This window comes from Alternaria conjuncta, assembly GCF_024043145.1.
Source record: "Alternaria conjuncta strain BMP 0040 chromosome Unknown scaffold_1, whole genome shotgun sequence".
NCBI lineage: Eukaryota > Fungi > Ascomycota > Dothideomycetes > Pleosporales > Pleosporaceae > Alternaria > Alternaria conjuncta.
The window spans coordinates 761,684-778,809 of NW_026250090.1; the positions used below are offsets into that span (position 1 = coordinate 761,684).

Here is a 17,126-nt window from a genome sequence, read left to right on the forward strand (position 1 = left end):
GATGCGATGTGATGTCCAAGATGTGCTGTGATATCAAACGAGTACTAGCGAGTAACACGTGTGAGTATCGTGGTGAAGAGACAAGTTTGGTTGGGTACCCGCTCAGCACTTGAGAGGCAGTGGTAGAGGTGTGTAATGGTGACAGACACAGCTGCCGGCCAGCATATGTAGTGTACCAGCCATCTCTGAGCAATGACCTACATGATGAGGTGTCGCGCGGGCTAGCAGAGCGGGCCAGGGCTTGTCGCGATACAGGATTCGGTGGAATTGGGCGAGGTTGGCTGAGCGACGCCGGGAGGCTGGTAGACGATGTTTCCCAGCCACACCAAGACCCCTGCCTCAGCCGAGCGCAGCTGCCAACACTGCGCCCAGGCAGGGATGCATCTCGAATATGACGCAATCGAATTTCTTCTCCTCAACAAAGTCCGTGGTAGTTTACACAGTGAACAGGTGTTGCGCAAAGTGCAAAACACGGTGTAGGTGACATGGCGGTATCCCAGACCTCAACTCGGGTGTGGCGTCGAAAAGTGGCGCAACGCATCCAGCATCCAGACCCCGCAACACCAGATCCTGCACCTATCTTTAGACACAACGCGCACTCCGCATACGATCCGCTTCTAGTCTCCAATAGCACCTGCAGCGGCACACGACCCTGCATACGATCCTTCCGAGAACACCGTGGAAGACTTTGTCCCTTTCTAGACGGATCTGAGTCACACGTCCATCAAGAATTTATCGACGTTACGAGGTCTCACCACCTCACGAAGTAACCCAAGTGACAATGTCTCTCACCAACGCCACGCCGCTCGAGGTCGCCCAGGCGGCCAGACTCGGATCCCGGAAACTTGCTGTCTTGTCTACCGAGGAGCGGAATGCCGCACTGACTGCTATCCATGCTGCACTAGCAACTGGAAAAGAGGAGGTTCTAGCGGCCAATGCGCGGGATCTGGAAGCTGCGAACAAGGCCGCAGCGGGAGGCACGCTAAGTGCAAGTTTGGTCAAAAGACTGGATCTGGGGAAGCCGGGGAAGTATGAGGATATGCTGCAGGGGATACTGGACGTGAAGGAGTTGGAGGATCCCATCAACAAGACCACTGCGAAGACGCTACTAGATGATGACCTGGTACTGTCGAGGATAACATGTCCCATTGGCGTACTTCTCATCATCTTCGAGGCCCGACCTGAAGTCATCGCAAACATTTCGGCGCTCGCTATCAAGTCTGGAAACGCAGCTATCCTCAAAGGTGGCCGAGAGTCCAGCAACAGCTTCGCGGCCATTGCATCCATCATTTCCAAGGCTCTTACGTCAACAGCGGTCCCATCAGACTGCCTGCAACTAGTCCAGACACACGATGTCATCGCCGACTTGCTGAAGCAGGATACATATATCGATCTCTGCATTCCTCGCGGCGGGAACAGGCTGGTCCGCTATGTGAAGGACACGACCACCATCCCCGTCCTCGGCCACGCAGATGGAATATGTTCAACCTACCTCTGCGCGGACTACCCCGCCGAAAAGGCCACTAAGATAGTCTTGGACGCAAAGACAAGCTATCCAGCTGGCTGCAACGCGCTCGAGCAACTCATTGTTGAAGAAGCAGCCTTGAGCAACACTCTTCCCACCGTTGCAGAAGCACTCTTACAAAAGGGCGTATCACTCCGCTGTGACCATACCTCGCTCCTCGCCCTCAGAGGCAAACTAGACCCGCACTCCGCTACGCTTCTCCAAGAAGCCGGACCAGAAGACTACGACACCGAGTTCCTAGACTACATACTCGCCATCAAGACAGTCACCAACGTCGACGAAGCCATCAACCACATCAACGCTCACGGTTCCCACCACACCGATGCCATACTCACCACCTCGGATACCACAGCGAAGACATTCCTCGCAGCTGTGGACTCATCCTCCGTTTACTGGAACACCAGCACGCGCATGGCGGATGGCCAGCGATATGGTTTCGGTACCGAAGTCGGCATCTCAACGAACAAAATCCATTCTAGAGGACCTGTCGGACTAGAAGGCTTGACGATTTACAAATGGGTCATTGTAGGTGATGCGCAGGTCAGTGCAGATTACGGCGCTGGAGGCAAGCAGTGGAAACATCAGCGCCTGCCAGTTGGTGATGAAGAGAGTGTAGCGCGGAATGACGAAGAGAGAGAGGCATTGAGGAAGTTCAGGGCAAGCAAGGCTTGATCGAGTCGGACTGAGCATGCAGGTGTGTCGACAGAAGAAAACCACGTGATCAATACAACACCCAATATACGCAACGTATGTGCACGTTACAACCCCACCAAATACACCGACTTGCAACCCGTAGACACACATCACCAAGAATCCCACGTTACAAACACCTTCCCCATGCACCTACCTCCTCGCTCCACCTACCCCATACCCACCACTGTACTCTCTACCTACCTGCCTGCGGTTAAAGAAAAATCTTCACACCTCGTCACGCATTCCTATCTATGCCCTCCATTTACCTCTTGATCCCGGATCGTCTCCGTAGTACAACCGTAGTTATCGAATGTTGTACGCGTCTTCTTCCAAGCATTGCATGTACTGTACTCCACCGCAGCGGCTGTGGTGTAACGAGGGCAGATTGCTTTCGGTTGGCATGCCGTACCTAATCGGCCCGTTGTACACTTGGGGTGGGGGTCGTTACCCACTTTCACGCTTGTTGGTGTGTACGAATGTAATTGCTGCCGACTCGCGCAACCTTGGTGCGCGGGAAAATGAGATGACGATGTGACGGTGTAAATGTCCGTGGTTTGATTAGGGCTAGTCATGTAGAGTGAGGTGGGTTGTTGTTGAGATCGATCGATCGGGATGCGAATGCGAATGTTTGGTGGTATCGAAGGGTATTGTCTCGTGGAAGTGGAGGTGATGCGCCAGGAAAGCATTCAGAGAAGCGATGACAAAAGTTGATGCACGAAGTAGAAAGACAACATTTGTTGGAGTGCAAGTCTAAATGTATAATTTTTGCTCAACACCTTCTCAAGATGCAAACTATGTGCAACTATCTACCTAGAGTCTCCGCACAAATGCGCCGACTCCATGTCTTCCCATCCCTTCTCATAACAAACGTGGTATCCCATAAACATTCCCGAAACTACACATATCGAACATTCCATGTGTCTGCGCTTACTCAACACCCTTGTTCCTCAGAGCCAAGGGGCTCTGGCTGAAGATCTGGGCACCGTCCTTGAGACGACGCTCCTCGTTCTTGCGGCCGTTGACGAAGTCGGGGTGGTTGAGGGTAAGCTCAACAGCACCGTTGACAACGTGGTCGACGGCCTCTACACCCAACATGAAGGAGTGGTCCTGGTTACCGACCTCGTAGCGCCATGAGCCGAAGCGGCCACGAGACAGGATGTCCTTGGCCTGGAGGGCAGGGAGAAGCTTGGTGAGGACGCCCTCACGCTCGAGGGATGGGGTGGGGTATCCATGGTCGAAGCGGCGGTGGTAGGTGGAGACGATCTCGTCATCCGACTTGATCATCTCGGTGTTGATGAGACCCTGAATGCAGTCCTTGAGCATGTTCTTCTCATCGACGGGCTTCATGCTGGACTCGGAGACCTCCAACATGATGGACCAGTATGGGCCCTCCTTGGGCTCAGTGGAGCTGGGCTTGGAGCCATCTGCCATCTGCTGAGTGGCGAGCTTGACGTCCTTCTGGGGCTGGTTGTATGGCGAGTAGTTGGAGAAGATGGTGGCGCGGTAGAATGGGCAGTCATCCTCGGGGAAGTATAACCAGCACTTGTCGCCAATGCGCTCTGGTCGCTCGCCGCGGAGACCAACGCCAATGACGTGGGTGGTGGAGTAGAAGAGACCCTTGCTGAGGTCGATGAGCTCCTTGTCGCCCATGAACTCGACGAGCTGATCGACAGCCATGGTGTTGACGAGCTTCTTGTAGTTGACAACTGTGCCGTCGTTCAGGTGTACCTTGTGGCCGTCGGCATCAACCTTGTTGACCTTGCCGTGGTCACCGTATCTTGTCTTGGAGTCTGGCAGTGTCTTTGCAACAGCCTTCCAGATACCACCGGTACCGTCTCGCGCGGGGAAGCGGAAGGTGGCGTTGGGGCCCCAGTTTCCTGCGGTCTTGTTGTGGATGATGTTGTTGATGACACCCTTGACGTTGGGGGCGGCGACACGCTCTCCGAGCCATTGGCACTGCATCTTGGTGGTGGGCACAGCCCAGACCTTGAAGTTGTATGGTCGCATGAAGAGGTCAGCGATGCCAACACCCATCTGGCGCATGATCCACTCGTCAAAGTCCTTGGGCTTGGTGTTGGCCACGCGGGCCTCGAGTGCGGCGTCAATCAAGCCGTCGACACACTTGGCCTGGTCGTCCTTGTCCAAGATGGACAGGTTGTTCTGGAATGGGTAGGGGACCCAGTTGCGCTTGCAGCGGACGTACGACACACGCTCGTGGGTGAACCAGTCGTCATCGTTGGGGAGGGCCTCGTCGATGCAGTCGTCGAAGTACTTGTAGTGGGAGAAGATGACATGGCCACCAACGTCGTAGAGCTGGGGAGATGTTAGAGGCGGGCAGTCAATTGGCGGTGGGGGTACTCACGAAGCCCTCTGGGGTGACGTCGGTCGAAGCCAGACCACCAGGCGTCTCATTGGAGTCGACAATCATCCATGAGGGGCCATCCTGTTGTTGTTAGCATGTGCCCCGCCACTTGGACTCTGTGTTGAGCATACAATCTGGTGGAGGCGCTTTGCTGCTCCCAGACCGGTCGGGCCAGCACCGATAACGAGCACGTCGACCGAACTATGGCATTGTCAGCTCGTGCACAGCAGGATGCCGTGTGGGTGGGCAGGCGGTGAACATACATTTCTTCCTTGGCGGATCCCATCTTGCCCTGTAGTATTTCCTGGAAACTCGGAACGCGCTTCAAAGTCTGGCGGGCGTAGTTGAGCATGTACTCTGCGGGCGAGCAGCACTTGTAGTTATAGAGAGGGTGTGGAGCAGAGGCCAGACGTTTGGGGCGTGGTGAGGAATATAGCTGGCGATAAACTAAGGACGCCAAGGCGATGCTGCGTTAAGTGGGTCCAGGGTAACAGAGGGCCAGCCGCCGAAGGAGTCGGCTGGGGAGAGCTTGGGGGCTTCAGACGGCCGCGCTGCAACGGCGAGAAAAGGGGCAGGCCGCCATGGGGACCGGCGATCGGGCTTGACACAGGCTCACACAGCTGCTCGTGGGCGCCTTGATTGGTGCCGGCCGTCTGCTTCACCACTCGTGCGTGCAACATGTTCATTGCCCGTGGCCTCGAGTTGCGTGTGTCACCATGGCCTCTGCACGTTCCCGCGGGTGGAGCCTCAATCTGGCGGGCTGCAGCACATGGTGAAGCTTGACCGACTCTATCTCTGGGGGACTACAGCCTCAGATCAACGACGCATCGACTTGGTGTCGTGCTAGTGCCACGGTGCAACGACGCCTGTGTGCGAAGTACTCTGCATACCCCTAACGGTGCGCCTCACCCTGCGCTCCAGCGACGCGGCACAGCTCCTGCAATGTAAACCGCTGCGCGTGGCAGCAGCGAGAGTGCGCGATGTGCATGAAGCTGTCACTTTTCTACATATATGTGGGACCGGTGTCTTCGGCGCCTCTCTGCAGGGTGCCAGTACGCGTACACACCTACACAAGCAAGTGCAAGAGGCGGCTCAAAATTTCGGCGCCATTGATGGGAGTCCTCGCCGCTGTGGTCGATTGCGCGTCCACTCAGGGCTCCACGGGCGATCAGTTTCACCTCATCGAGCACTTGCAAAATCCCGCGCGGCTCCTGGCAAATCTTCATCTGGCCTCATATCAGCTCTAGTACATAGTCGGCCGTTGCCCAGTCATAGCACGCCTAAACCAGAACCCCCCCTGTGCACCGGCTCTAGAAGTCGTCTGGCTGATTCCCGCTCCGCCCCTCCCCTTCCCTAGCGCAGTCGAGGTATTAGTACCGTCACATTCACAAGTGCTCTCAACACTTCTCGTCGCTCTTTATCTCCTCATTGCTCCAGCGCTGTTACAGCTGCTTCGTGTTGCTTGTGCCACGCTTGTCCCTTGACGCGCAACACCCGCCATCAGTCAGCAGCGCTAGCCCACTGCTACTGCAACCTTGCAACTTGCATTCCCAGCGCCGCAACCACCTCCTTTGACCTTCACTCAACACCTTTACCGTCCCTCGTTAGCCACCACCCGCAAATATGTCCGACGAGAAGATGAGATCCTCGGTCGAGGCCTCGCGCGACACAGCCCTGCCTGTGCTGCCGACCGTCAACCCAGATGCGCAGAAGCCAGCCCCCGAGGCGCCATCTTTCCATCCTGCAGTATACATTGCAACATGGATCTCGCTCAGTTCCAGCACAATTGTCTTCAACAAGTACATCTTAGACACAGCCAAGTTCCGTACGTTCACTCTGCTCCGCCGCACCTCCGCATTCTAACACACCGGCAGACTACCCCATCTTCCTCACAACATGGCATTTGGTTTTTGCGACCGTCATGACCCAGATCCTCGCCCGCTTCACCACCGTCCTCGACTCCCGGAAAAAGGTGCCCATGACCGGACGCGTATACCTGCGAGCCATCGTCCCCATCGGTATCTTCTTCAGTATGAGCTTGATCTGCGGTAACCAGGCATATCTGTACCTGAGTGTGGCCTTCATCCAGATGCTGAAGGTATGTTCTCCACGAATTTGGACCTGTAGCAGCTACTGACCTCAGCAGGCTACTATGCCCGTCGCTGTCCTCATCACCACCTGGAGTCTCGGAGTTGCGCCTGTCAACCTCAAGACTCTCGGAAACGTCTCCTTCATCGTCATCGGTGTAGTCATTGCCTCGTTGGGAGAGATCAAGTTCGTCATGGTCGGTTTCCTCTTCCAGGCCGCTGGTATCGTCTTCGAGGCTGTCCGTCTGGTCATGGTTCAGCGCCTTCTCAGCGGTGCCGACTTCAAGATGGACCCGCTCGTCTCCCTCTACTACTACGCCCCTGCTTGCGCCTTTATCAACGGTGTCATTCTCATGTTCACTGAGCTCCCCAAGATGTCTATGGCTGACATCGACCGCGTTGGTCTGACCACTCTGCTGGCCAACGCATCCGTCGCTTTCTTGCTCAACGTCTCCGTCGTTTTCCTGGTACGTTCCTTCTACATACCCCACAAACATTTACTAACACATCTTCAGATTGGCAAGACCTCCTCGCTCGTCCTTACCCTCTCCGGTGTACTCAAGGACATCCTCCTCGTCTTTGCGTCCATGTTCCTTTTCAAGGACCCCGTCTCTCCTCTCCAGGCTTTCGGTTACGCCATCGCGCTTGGCGGTCTCGTCTACTACAAGCTCGGCGGAGAGAAGCTGAAGGAGTACCTCGGCCAGGGCAGCATGAAGTGGCAAGAGTTTGGCCACACCCGCCCCGTCCTTCGCAAGTTGATGGTCTTCGCCGCCGTCATCATTGGCATGTTCCTCGTCCTTGGCTCTCTCGGACCCCGCTACGCCCCCGACTCGACCAACCAGGTCTACAACGGCATCGGCAAGCTCATTGGCGACAAGGCTGTATGAAGAACTGGTTCCTTCTAAAATCGGTCTTGGCCATTTTCTAGCTGGGAGTAGGCCTACTTGCAGTACGCTGGTCTACCTCGATTTCCCTTCCCCCTTGTCGTTTTATCTGTAGCTTGGAGCGGGCTTGGAGTGTACGGTGACCGGTGTTTATACGCATAGACGAGCAGGAGCTTTCATGCCGACGGAGCCTTCTTTGATGCTTTTTGTGGTTCGGTACGCGACTGGTGTCAATCGCGTGTCAGGGAGCAATGACAGGAAATGATTAAGTAACACGTTTTTGGCACATAGATCTTGCAGGCATTCACAGAACTGCGAGCGAAAGTATATACTTGTAGCTATATAATTGGTAATGCCGTGGAGCATCCGATGCATTTCTTCTACTGCAATTGTGATGTATTTGACGACGAATACCATGACAAACCTTGAGTAGGCGGATACGAATACTAGCTTGAACTTACATATGGAATACGCTCACTGACGTGGATGATAATTATCGATTGCGATGTTCTATGTTGTCGTGCTGATGCATGCCCGGCCGCTCCTGCCCAGTGGAGTTCTGGAGTTCTCGCTTCGCACGGGCCACACCACGCCAAGCTGCCCTTTCCTGCCAAATTCGAATCGCGAACTTCAGCTTCCTCCCTCAGTCGTTACTAACCCACAGCACAACACGCTCAAAATCAGTCAAGATGGGAATTGACCTCGACCGCCACCATGTTCGAGACGGGCACCGCAGTATGTGATCCCCCGTCGAGTCGGCGCAGCAATGCGCTGGCGACAGCTGTCTTTTAGACGCAACATGAAGCCTTCGAAGGAGAGAGATTGACGAGTATACAGAGGTCCCTAAGTCCACCAACCCCTACGTCAGGCTGTTGGTGCGCCTTTACAAGTTCCTGGCTCGTAAGTACTTCACCGGACAAATGCGCACATTGTTTGTGCTAACAGCGGACAGGCCGTACCGATGCCAACTTCAACAAGACCGTTCTGCGACGCCTCATGATGTCGAAGACCAACCGTCCCGTAAGACGACCGATCGCATATTCGACAGAACAGTGTAACTAACACAGCATAGCCGGTCTCCGTTTCCAAGATCGTCGCGAACGCCGCCAACAAGCACTCCGCCAAGGAGCACGCCGGCAAGACCGTCGTCGTTGTACGTCAAGCGAAACGCATAGCGAAGATCAATGGCTAACACACCGTCAGGTTGGCACCGTCACTGACGACAACCGCATGCTCGAGGTCCCCAAGCTCTCCGTTGCGGCTCTCCGCTTCACCGCCTCTGCCCGCGCCCGCATCGAGAAGGCCGGTGGTGAGTGCCTCACCATCGACGAGGTCGCTACCCGCTTCCCCACTGGATCCAACACCCTCCTCCTCCGTGGACCCAAGAACGCCCGTGAGGCCTTCAAGCATTTCGGCTTCGGTCCCCACTCCCACAAGAAGCCTTACGTCGAGAGCAAGGGCCGCAAGTTCGAGCGTGCCCGTGGACGCAGAAGGTCGCGTGGTTTCAAGGTTTAAGCGTGTGCTTACAGCACTCTTGGTTTCTCTGGGTTGGCGTGGTCATGGTCATGGGAATTCTTACGAGGCGCGCTTCATGACTGGCAAAGGCTCTTCGAAAGCCTGCAAAAAGATACTCAATGCTCAACATGAAATGAAAGCATACACATGGGCTCTCCCGAGCTCATGGTTAAATCATGAACAATCATCTTTTCACTTAACGTGCATGTCGTCATTATTCAATCGTCAGTGTGAGCATTTACGAATTTCACATGCAGGATAATTTGCCCGCAACAGGTAATACTGTATAGCGATATTGAACGACGAAGTTTTTCGCGTGCTAAATTTTCTGCGGCTCCCCCACATTCAGCCACCCAGCGCTAGCCAATCTAAACCACCCGACGTAATGACCCGACTAGTCACTGCATCACTTGAATGACTTGACATTGACAACAACTCTGGCAAAATGGTCGACAGTCGAAAAGTAGGAGTGCTAGGCGGCGGCCAACTGGGCCGTATGCTAATCGAGGCTGCCAACCGATTGAACGTTCAAGTCAATGTCCTGGACGTCGGGGCATCACCAGCAAAGCAGATATCAGCGCACGACGGCCATATCGAGGGATCTTTCAAGGATGCAGCGGCTGTAAAGAAACTCGCGGAATCATCCGATGTCGTCACTGTCGAGATCGAACATGTCGATACCCATATGCTCGAAGAGGTAGCGGGGCAAGTCGTTGTTGAACCCAGCTGGAAAACACTACGGACCATCAAAGACAAATACGCCCAGAAGCAGTACCTGAAAGAGCATGGAGTGGATGTCGCAGATAGCATCGATCTGGAAGGAAAAGGTGTCGCGGGATTGAAGGAAGTAGGTTCGTCATATGGCTATCCGTTCATGCTCAAGAGCAAGACAGAGGCGTATGACGGCAAGGGCAACTTTGTGGTGAAGACGGAGGCGGACGTTGATGCAGCATTTGAGGCCTTAGGAAAGAGGCCGTTGTATGCAGAGCGCTGGGCGGACTTCAGGATGGAGCTCGCAGTCATGGTCGTCAAGACAAAGGACGGCGTACTCACATTCCCCACTGTTGAGACTGTCCACGAGGACAGTATCTGCAAGCTCACATACGCGCCGCCCAGGAACGTAGCAGAGGAGACCACACAACGAGCGCAGGAACTCGCCAAGAAGGCTATTGGTGCTTTCGAAGGCAAGGGCGTCTTCGGTGTTGAGATGTTCTTGCTCAAGGACGACAGCCTGCTCATCAACGAGATTGCGCCTCGCCCACACAATTCGGGACATTACACCATCGAAGCCTGCCCCATCTCGCAATACGATGCGCATCTTCGAGCTATCCTTGACCTACCCATCTCGCAATCTAGCCTGCGCCTCCGGGAGCCCTCCATCATGCTAAACATCCTTGGCGGCAAGACGCCAGATTCCCACGTCCAAGTCGCGAAGAGGGCTCTTGAGTCACCAAACGCATCAATTCACCTCTACGGAAAAGGCGATGCGCGTCCTGGCCGCAAAATGGGCCACATCACCATCACAACCCCCACACTCGCAGCCGCAGAACGCGAGATCCAGCCCCTCGTCGACTTTGTCGACGCCCAAAATGGCAAGACTGTCGAATCACGCAGCTCAGCATCCTCGAAAGAAGAGCCTCTCGTCGCCGTAATCATGGGCTCAGACTCCGATCTCCCCGTCCTCCGCGCCGGCCTGGAAATCCTGACCAAGCTGCAAATCCCCTTCACCACGCGCATCACCAGCGCCCACCGCACCCCCGACTGGCTCCGCGAGTTTTCCAAGACCGCATCTCAGACTTCGCTGAAAGTCATCATCGGCGCGGCGGGTGGTGCAGCGCATCTCCCCGGTATGTGTGCGTCGTGGACCACACTTCCCGTTATCGGTCTCCCTGTCAAGGCGAGTGTGATGGATGGCTGGGACAGTCTTGTCAGTATGACTCAGATGCCGCGTGGCGAGCCTGTTGCTACTGTTGGTATTAATAACTCGACTAATGCTGCGCTGCTTGCTGTGCGCATTCTTGGTGCGGAGGATAAGACGATTCGGGAGAGGTTGAGGGCTTGGATGGAGGGGAATGAGAAGGAGGTTATGCACAAGGATAAGGCGTTGTTGGAGGATGGGTGGGAGGCTTATCTCAAGGGTATGGGAAAATAGACGGTGATGGGAAGGTGGTGGACTGAGGGGCTGAGGGGCATGTGACGTTCCGCCGTATTGGGCGGTGAGGTGTGCGTGTACTAGAATACCTCTTTCTGGCCTAAGAAATGCCGTTTCCCTCTACCAATATCCTTATTGCAATGGAACCATGATGCTATGGAAGTCTTATGACATCGAGCCTTGTTACGATGATGATGATGATGATCATCATCATCATCATCATCATCATCATCATCATCATCATCATCATCACTGTTCACTCGAGCCTCAACAGCAGCCTCTTCTCCACACAACACATGAGAGCAACCCTGACTCTTTTCATTACTGCATTCGCACAATTGATTCCATGAGGCTCGCGTTCTAGTGTTTTAGTGGTGCTTCTTTCGCGCAAGAACATCGGGCAGGGAGCTATATCTTTCGAACACATCTTTGAATTCATCGCTCATTTTTAGAAGACACCGCGAGACCACAGCCATAAACCAGTCTTCAGGTGTTTTGGTAAATCGGCTTTTGAATATGCGGATAAGAGAAGAAGGAAGAGCCAAAAGCGCAGATTTTATAGCTGAGGCGAGGAGTGTGACAGCACATCGATTTGCGGATCCATTCTTTTGGACATCTTCTCTTCCTCTCCACATAGCAGTTCCGTTGCCCCTATTTTTGAGAGTAGCCCTTCAAAGAGCAGAGACGAGGAGAAAACGACATCCCTTCGTCCGAAAGTCATTTCAAAGTACAAAGCTTCCTTGTCTTGCCTGCTTGGACATGGAAAGGCTGCCCAGAATTTTCGGAAGTAGGACAGGATTGTGAACAACCCATGAAGATTAATATGGGAGGTGGCTGCGAGAAGAGGAGGACCATGCAAACATCTGTGCCATGTTTTGGAGAAGAAAGAGGGAAGTGTGATGTGTGGGAAGAGAGAAAGTAGGAGGCGGAGAGGCGACTTTATATGCGTCCAAAGTCGTCCGGAGGGCGCACTCATCGCGTGGTTTCCGATATTTTTTGAACAAGGAAGCACAATCTTTTCACGTTCTGCTGCTTCAGCACTTTTCGAAAACCGCCCAATGTGTTCAAAATCGGTACCTGAGGTTTCTCATTCCGTGGGTACAGAGGCGAGGAGACGACAGGCGCATGTCTTCGGTGTAATTGTTTTTGAGAAAGAGGGAAGGCGCAGACATGGTCCATTCACCCGGTTGTTTTGGAGAATTGTATTCAAGTTAGATATGATAGAAGGAAGAGAGAGACAACCGTACGGAGACAGTTTCATACGCATCTCCCGAGGCGGACGCAGACATGTGGACGATGCCCTGCTCTTTTGACGTCGCATATTCTGCTCTTATCCATACGTTACTTCCACGCCAACCAAAAGTCGTGCTTTGAGTAGTATGTAGTATCAAGTTCCAGGCGGAACGCACCATGGTCTCGTATGTTTCCTTGTTTTTGGAGAGGCTCCGCAGGAGAGGCTCTCATAAACCGATGAACAGTAGAATTTTCGTGACATAGTCACATATAAAGGTATTGCCATGTTTTTGGAAGTGGGTGGAAAACTTATAAAACAACTCGCATAAAGACTTGAGTCTGTCATTTGGAAACTGTAACAGAAAGGTAGTCTGTGAGAAGTAGGACAAGGCGAAGAAATGAGAGATTATATACTCCTCACGGGAGCGGGGTAGAGGCGCAAATAGATGATGGATATCTTCTTTCTAGCACTCGTTCATCTTGGGCGTTAAACTTTCCATGACATTTACTTTTCTGAGACGCTGATGTTGTGCGGCGTACGGGCTTTGAGAACATGAGTTTTGTAAGCGTCAATTTGGAGAACTCAACGCCAGTATAGATAAATGAGGGGGACGTGAGAACCAGGATACTATGTTTTAATCTGAATGTACTAAGACAATCTCACGAGGGTGCGTGGAGGCGACAATGCCGTTAAGCGGGGTGGATTGAGATGCTATCGCTGAGCTACGAGCATACAGCGCGCCCACGAGTCTTGATCTCCGCTCGCGCCCAGCACTATGCTGAGCGGACCTCTAAGTCAGTGTCGCTCTTCGTGCCCGTTTTCCAAGCGGCTATCCACATCTTTCCAAAATCATCCTCCCTGCGCCAGCCACACTATCTCTAGGTCCTCGAATTCCTCACACGCCCGAAGACGTTGCTCAACCGGAGGCTGCAGGAATAGTATCCCTCGCCTAATCTTAGCCCTGTTCCGCACGATCTCGAGTCGCCGTAAGCCAGAGAGTCCAGTGAAGACATTCGCGTCGCCGACCTGCAAGTGACATAACAAAGATTCCACCTCGTACTCACGCATCTGGATTGTCCGGATAGCGAGCATATGGGCAGACGTGCGAAATAGTTTGCCCGTGAACTCGCCCCCGACTGATGGTCCATTCAGTACAAAGACGTTGAGGCGATACGCTAAAGTAGCTGTTTCGTTGTAGATTTGGCGACAGGTCTCGGGGAGGTGTAGCGCTGATTTTATTGGCCTGTAGCTTGTTCTCTGTTCGGGATCTGCGTATGTGTATGCCCATCCGCGTAAAACCTTGGAGGAGGAGGAAGACACGTGGAGGCTTATATAGGGATAGCTCAATGTGTACTGTAGGGATGGAGAGGCGATGTCAACGATTAACACAAACGAACTTCTTGAGTCCGAGGCTTACCTGCCATATCTGGTTCCGGAGTTCGCCGGGGAGTTGTAGAAGGCGAGAGGTTGTCGTGTTACGATGAGCACTGCTTGCGTCAGTAATGTGGTAAAACTCAGAGCGGAGAAATACTGACATTGCGGCAATATGTTCAGACATGTGGGTGACATCCACCAGCCCACTTGCTAGGATGACTGCCTTGCTGCTGTTGTTTTGCTGTAGCGACATTGACGCAGAATTATCGGGTTCTGGAGGATGTTCCATGTTGGAGCGTTGGGGCGCGATAGAGATTGTAATGCGATATCCAGATAGATGAAATTCGAGGTTGATTGCAGTTGTGTAGATGGAGCTGTGTGATAGAATGGCTAAGCTGAGCAGCGGTGCGCAGTACTTGACCTGGAAGGAGAGCGCCCATTTCACTTGCTCGAGTAATCAGTGCGCTGATTTCGCCCCAAGAATACCATTCTTGTTTCATTGAAATGTTCCAGTAGCGACTCTTGTTCGATTCTGTATCCATTACGTTTTAGCTACCATATGCCCGTGACAGAGCCTCTTCTTCCAGACCCAATGAGATTCTGACTTTCCGAGCCTGATACATTGTTGAAAATTGCCGTAGCGACCCCGAGTACCGAAGAGTACACGCGTAAATACCTATATACCACTTGAAGCCATCGCAAGAGCTAGCTGCTCCATGGATCATTTCCAACTAAAAGTCAACGACGGCCTATCCTCTCGAACCCGTATCCGCTGCTCCAACAGCTTGCGGTAAAACTCGGGTCCTTTCATGGCGCGGGTTCTCTTGTCGTATGGATCAAGGTGGTCGAAATCGTGGAACCCGTCCACGGCGCGGGGAGCGAGTTCCAGGTGTGTCAGACGTGGGAGCAGTTGAGTGAAACGATCGCCCTTAGATTGGAATGTTTGATACAAGCCTTGACTATCGATAAATAGACAGTGACATGTCAAGTCTCGCAAGCATGCCGTAGACATACGTAGGGTCTCGATGTTTCGTAGAAGCGCGTGCTTCGAGAGCAACCGAAGCTGGTAATCCTGACTGACCTTGAAAGTGGCGAGTGAGAATATCAGAAAACGCGTGTCTGAGTGGATCTGTCTTGAGGTTGCTGGTAATTGAAGGGCAATATCCTTTATTTTCTTGCCCTCATCGCTTATGGGAGTCCCACGGAGCTTTGATTTTGTTCTGTCACTGTCATGACGATGTCTTATCAATATATAGGCGCAATTCATGGAGTATTCCCAGATCTGGTTTCGGATTTCGGGCGGTAAGCGTAGTAGAGGTGAAACAGATACGTTGCGTTGTGAGCTGTTCAGTTAGCAATGTCCGACTGCAGTGAGTTGATTAGGTATCTTACATTGCTAGCTTGTCTTCTGGCACCAGAAAGGTATGTTCATCTTCTTGGTGCGAAGGAGACAATGTGCTCTCTGACCGCACGCGCACCAGGTTTTCGTTAGCCGCCTGCATTGTCATTCCGTGGCTTTGTGTTCGCGAGCGGTTAGGTAGCCTTCAGGCGTTGTTGTCGCGTGATGGGGAAGTTGCAATCTTGCGAAGTTGTAGATGTAGAGCTCTAGCAGGCGTTTGTCGTCGAATTTGTGGGAGTTTTGGTATATGAGATGAGTGGGATGGGGAAATCGGCAGGCTTAAATCATGTACTAGCTCCAGAGGTGTACTTTGGTTGAGATTTCCGAATTTTTGCCGGGAACCAACTGCAGCCAGGGCTTACAATCAAGACGCTCCGGGTGGGTGTATCCGTCTAATATTCTAGGTATCTTCTTTGGAAGCCGCCTCTTTGTTATGATCTTCCCTCGACTTCGCCTCTGTATCTTCCTCTTCCTCTGCGTCCTCATCACTCTTCCTCAAATAAACAACCATCCCATTCAGCGCATTCCCATGCTTTTCAAACTCTCTTAGCGCCACCTTTTCTCTACCCTCTATCCACTTCTTGCCCACCTCATTGCACTCCTCTAGCCGCTCTTTCTTCTCTTTGGTTTGCGCATACACACTATAGTCATCCAGAATCTCGTTGCCTACGTACAACACCGGGTCTTTCGATTTGAGGAAAGTTGGTAGGAGAAGGAACCAGTCCACGAAAGGCGAGTAGACGAAGGAATTGGACGCAATGTGGGCCTGGAGATCGGAGTCGAGGACCGTGATGGAGAAGTGAGATAGAAATTCGATGTCGAGGGCTGTGAATGCTGGGTCTTGGGCGAAGCACTGTATCTTGATGTCCTTGTTTTCGTCTTTGACTATTCTGTAATCAGTTCGGGTACATGCAATAGATAGAGACGATGACATACGTCGCCCGACTACATCGACAAACAGTACAAGCTGCCACAGACTCCTCCACCGATGTGCCCAATCTCGACTGAAACTGCCGATGCCAATGCATACCGCTTCTTCAACACCCCATTTGCCATCAGCGCTTCTCTTCTCCACAATCTCTTTGACTTGCTTCGCAAGCAAAGTATCTTCCCACCGCTCTTCAAGGAGGCGAAAATCGTCCAATAATTTCTCTGCCGTTAATTCCTCCACAATCCTCGTAGGCAAGGACCCAGCATCTGTCTCCTTCTTTCCATTCCCATCAAGCGGGATACTCGCCAAGCCATGGGTAATAACAGTCCACCCGTCATCACTCTGCACCTCCTTCCTCTTAACGCGGCCTCTTCCTTTCTTACTCATCTCGCCTCTACCTCTTCACACCCGGCTCGTTGCTCAGTCTCGGCAAAAACCAAAGCGCATACTCCTTCCACCACAAGCGCACCTCAAACCCACAATGACGCACACTGCACAAAAAGGGTTCACCGATCGTCGCGTCGTCGACTTAAGGTGCGGCTTGCATGGGCGCGTAAGTAAGGCGTGGCCAAAGTATCGAGGGCGAGGCGATGACGGGAAGGGACCACCTGGGCGCGTAGAAAATCATCGTGAGAGGCCAGGGTCTGGTTGGGTTTTAGTGGGGAAAGGGAGGCTCGGAACGGGATTTCCGATGGCGGAATGGCGGCGACCTTGGCTGTGGCCCGCAAACTACAGTAAAGACCGAGTGGAAACTGTGCCTCACTTGATTAGGGATCTGCTATCTGGCCTGCAGCTGTAGTTCAAGCCATCCGCTCACGTCGGCGTTGCGTATGCGGATCAGGCCTCGTGCTGACCGCTTAGATACACAAGCTATTCTCTGTTGCAGTCGATATAAGCATGACAGCATATAGCTTACAAGTGAGCGACTAGTGGAAATGCAAGTATTGGGATTATGGATGGTATTGCATGT

The 17,126-nt window shown here is 53.1% G+C and overlaps 6 protein-coding genes across 6 annotated transcripts; 4 read left to right on the top strand and 2 right to left on the bottom strand.

Moving 5' to 3' along the window:
* Positions 1-781: 781 nt before the first annotated feature.
* On the top strand, positions 782-2,197 carry J4E85_000258 (uncharacterized protein; the record flags this gene model as incomplete). The annotated part of the gene is made up of 1 exon (XM_051464551.1): positions 782-2,197. The coding sequence occupies one exon, from the start codon at positions 782-784 to the stop codon at positions 2,195-2,197; it is 1,416 nt and encodes a 471-aa protein (XP_051331072.1).
* A 948-nt stretch (positions 2,198-3,145) lies between these two features.
* Positions 3,146-4,932, bottom strand: J4E85_000259 (uncharacterized protein; the record flags this gene model as incomplete). The annotated part of the gene is made up of 4 exons (XM_051464552.1): positions 3,146-4,531; positions 4,581-4,661; positions 4,712-4,781; positions 4,844-4,932. The coding sequence occupies 4 exons, from the start codon at positions 4,930-4,932 to the stop codon at positions 3,146-3,148; spliced, it is 1,626 nt and encodes a 541-aa protein (XP_051331073.1).
* Positions 4,933-6,203: 1,271 nt separating this feature from the next.
* J4E85_000260 (uncharacterized protein) lies at positions 6,204-7,554 on the top strand (the record flags this gene model as incomplete). The annotated part of the gene is made up of 4 exons (XM_051464553.1): positions 6,204-6,405; positions 6,455-6,678; positions 6,727-7,134; positions 7,183-7,554. The coding sequence occupies 4 exons, from the start codon at positions 6,204-6,206 to the stop codon at positions 7,552-7,554; spliced, it is 1,206 nt and encodes a 401-aa protein (XP_051331074.1).
* Positions 7,555-8,265: 711 nt separating this feature from the next.
* Positions 8,266-9,066, top strand: J4E85_000261 (uncharacterized protein; the record flags this gene model as incomplete). The annotated part of the gene is made up of 5 exons (XM_051464554.1): positions 8,266-8,286; positions 8,391-8,451; positions 8,504-8,571; positions 8,624-8,704; positions 8,755-9,066. The coding sequence occupies 5 exons, from the start codon at positions 8,266-8,268 to the stop codon at positions 9,064-9,066; spliced, it is 543 nt and encodes a 180-aa protein (XP_051331075.1).
* Positions 9,067-9,511: 445 nt separating this feature from the next.
* J4E85_000262 (uncharacterized protein) lies at positions 9,512-11,218 on the top strand (the record flags this gene model as incomplete). Its single annotated transcript, XM_051464555.1, has 1 exon — positions 9,512-11,218. One exon carries the CDS (start codon positions 9,512-9,514, stop codon positions 11,216-11,218), a length of 1,707 nt encoding a protein of 568 aa, XP_051331076.1.
* Positions 11,219-15,625: 4,407 nt separating this feature from the next.
* On the bottom strand, positions 15,626-16,543 carry J4E85_000263 (uncharacterized protein; the record flags this gene model as incomplete). Its single annotated transcript, XM_051464556.1, has 2 exons — positions 15,626-16,110; positions 16,162-16,543. The coding sequence occupies 2 exons, from the start codon at positions 16,541-16,543 to the stop codon at positions 15,626-15,628; spliced, it is 867 nt and encodes a 288-aa protein (XP_051331077.1).
* Positions 16,544-17,126: the final 583 nt, after the last annotated feature.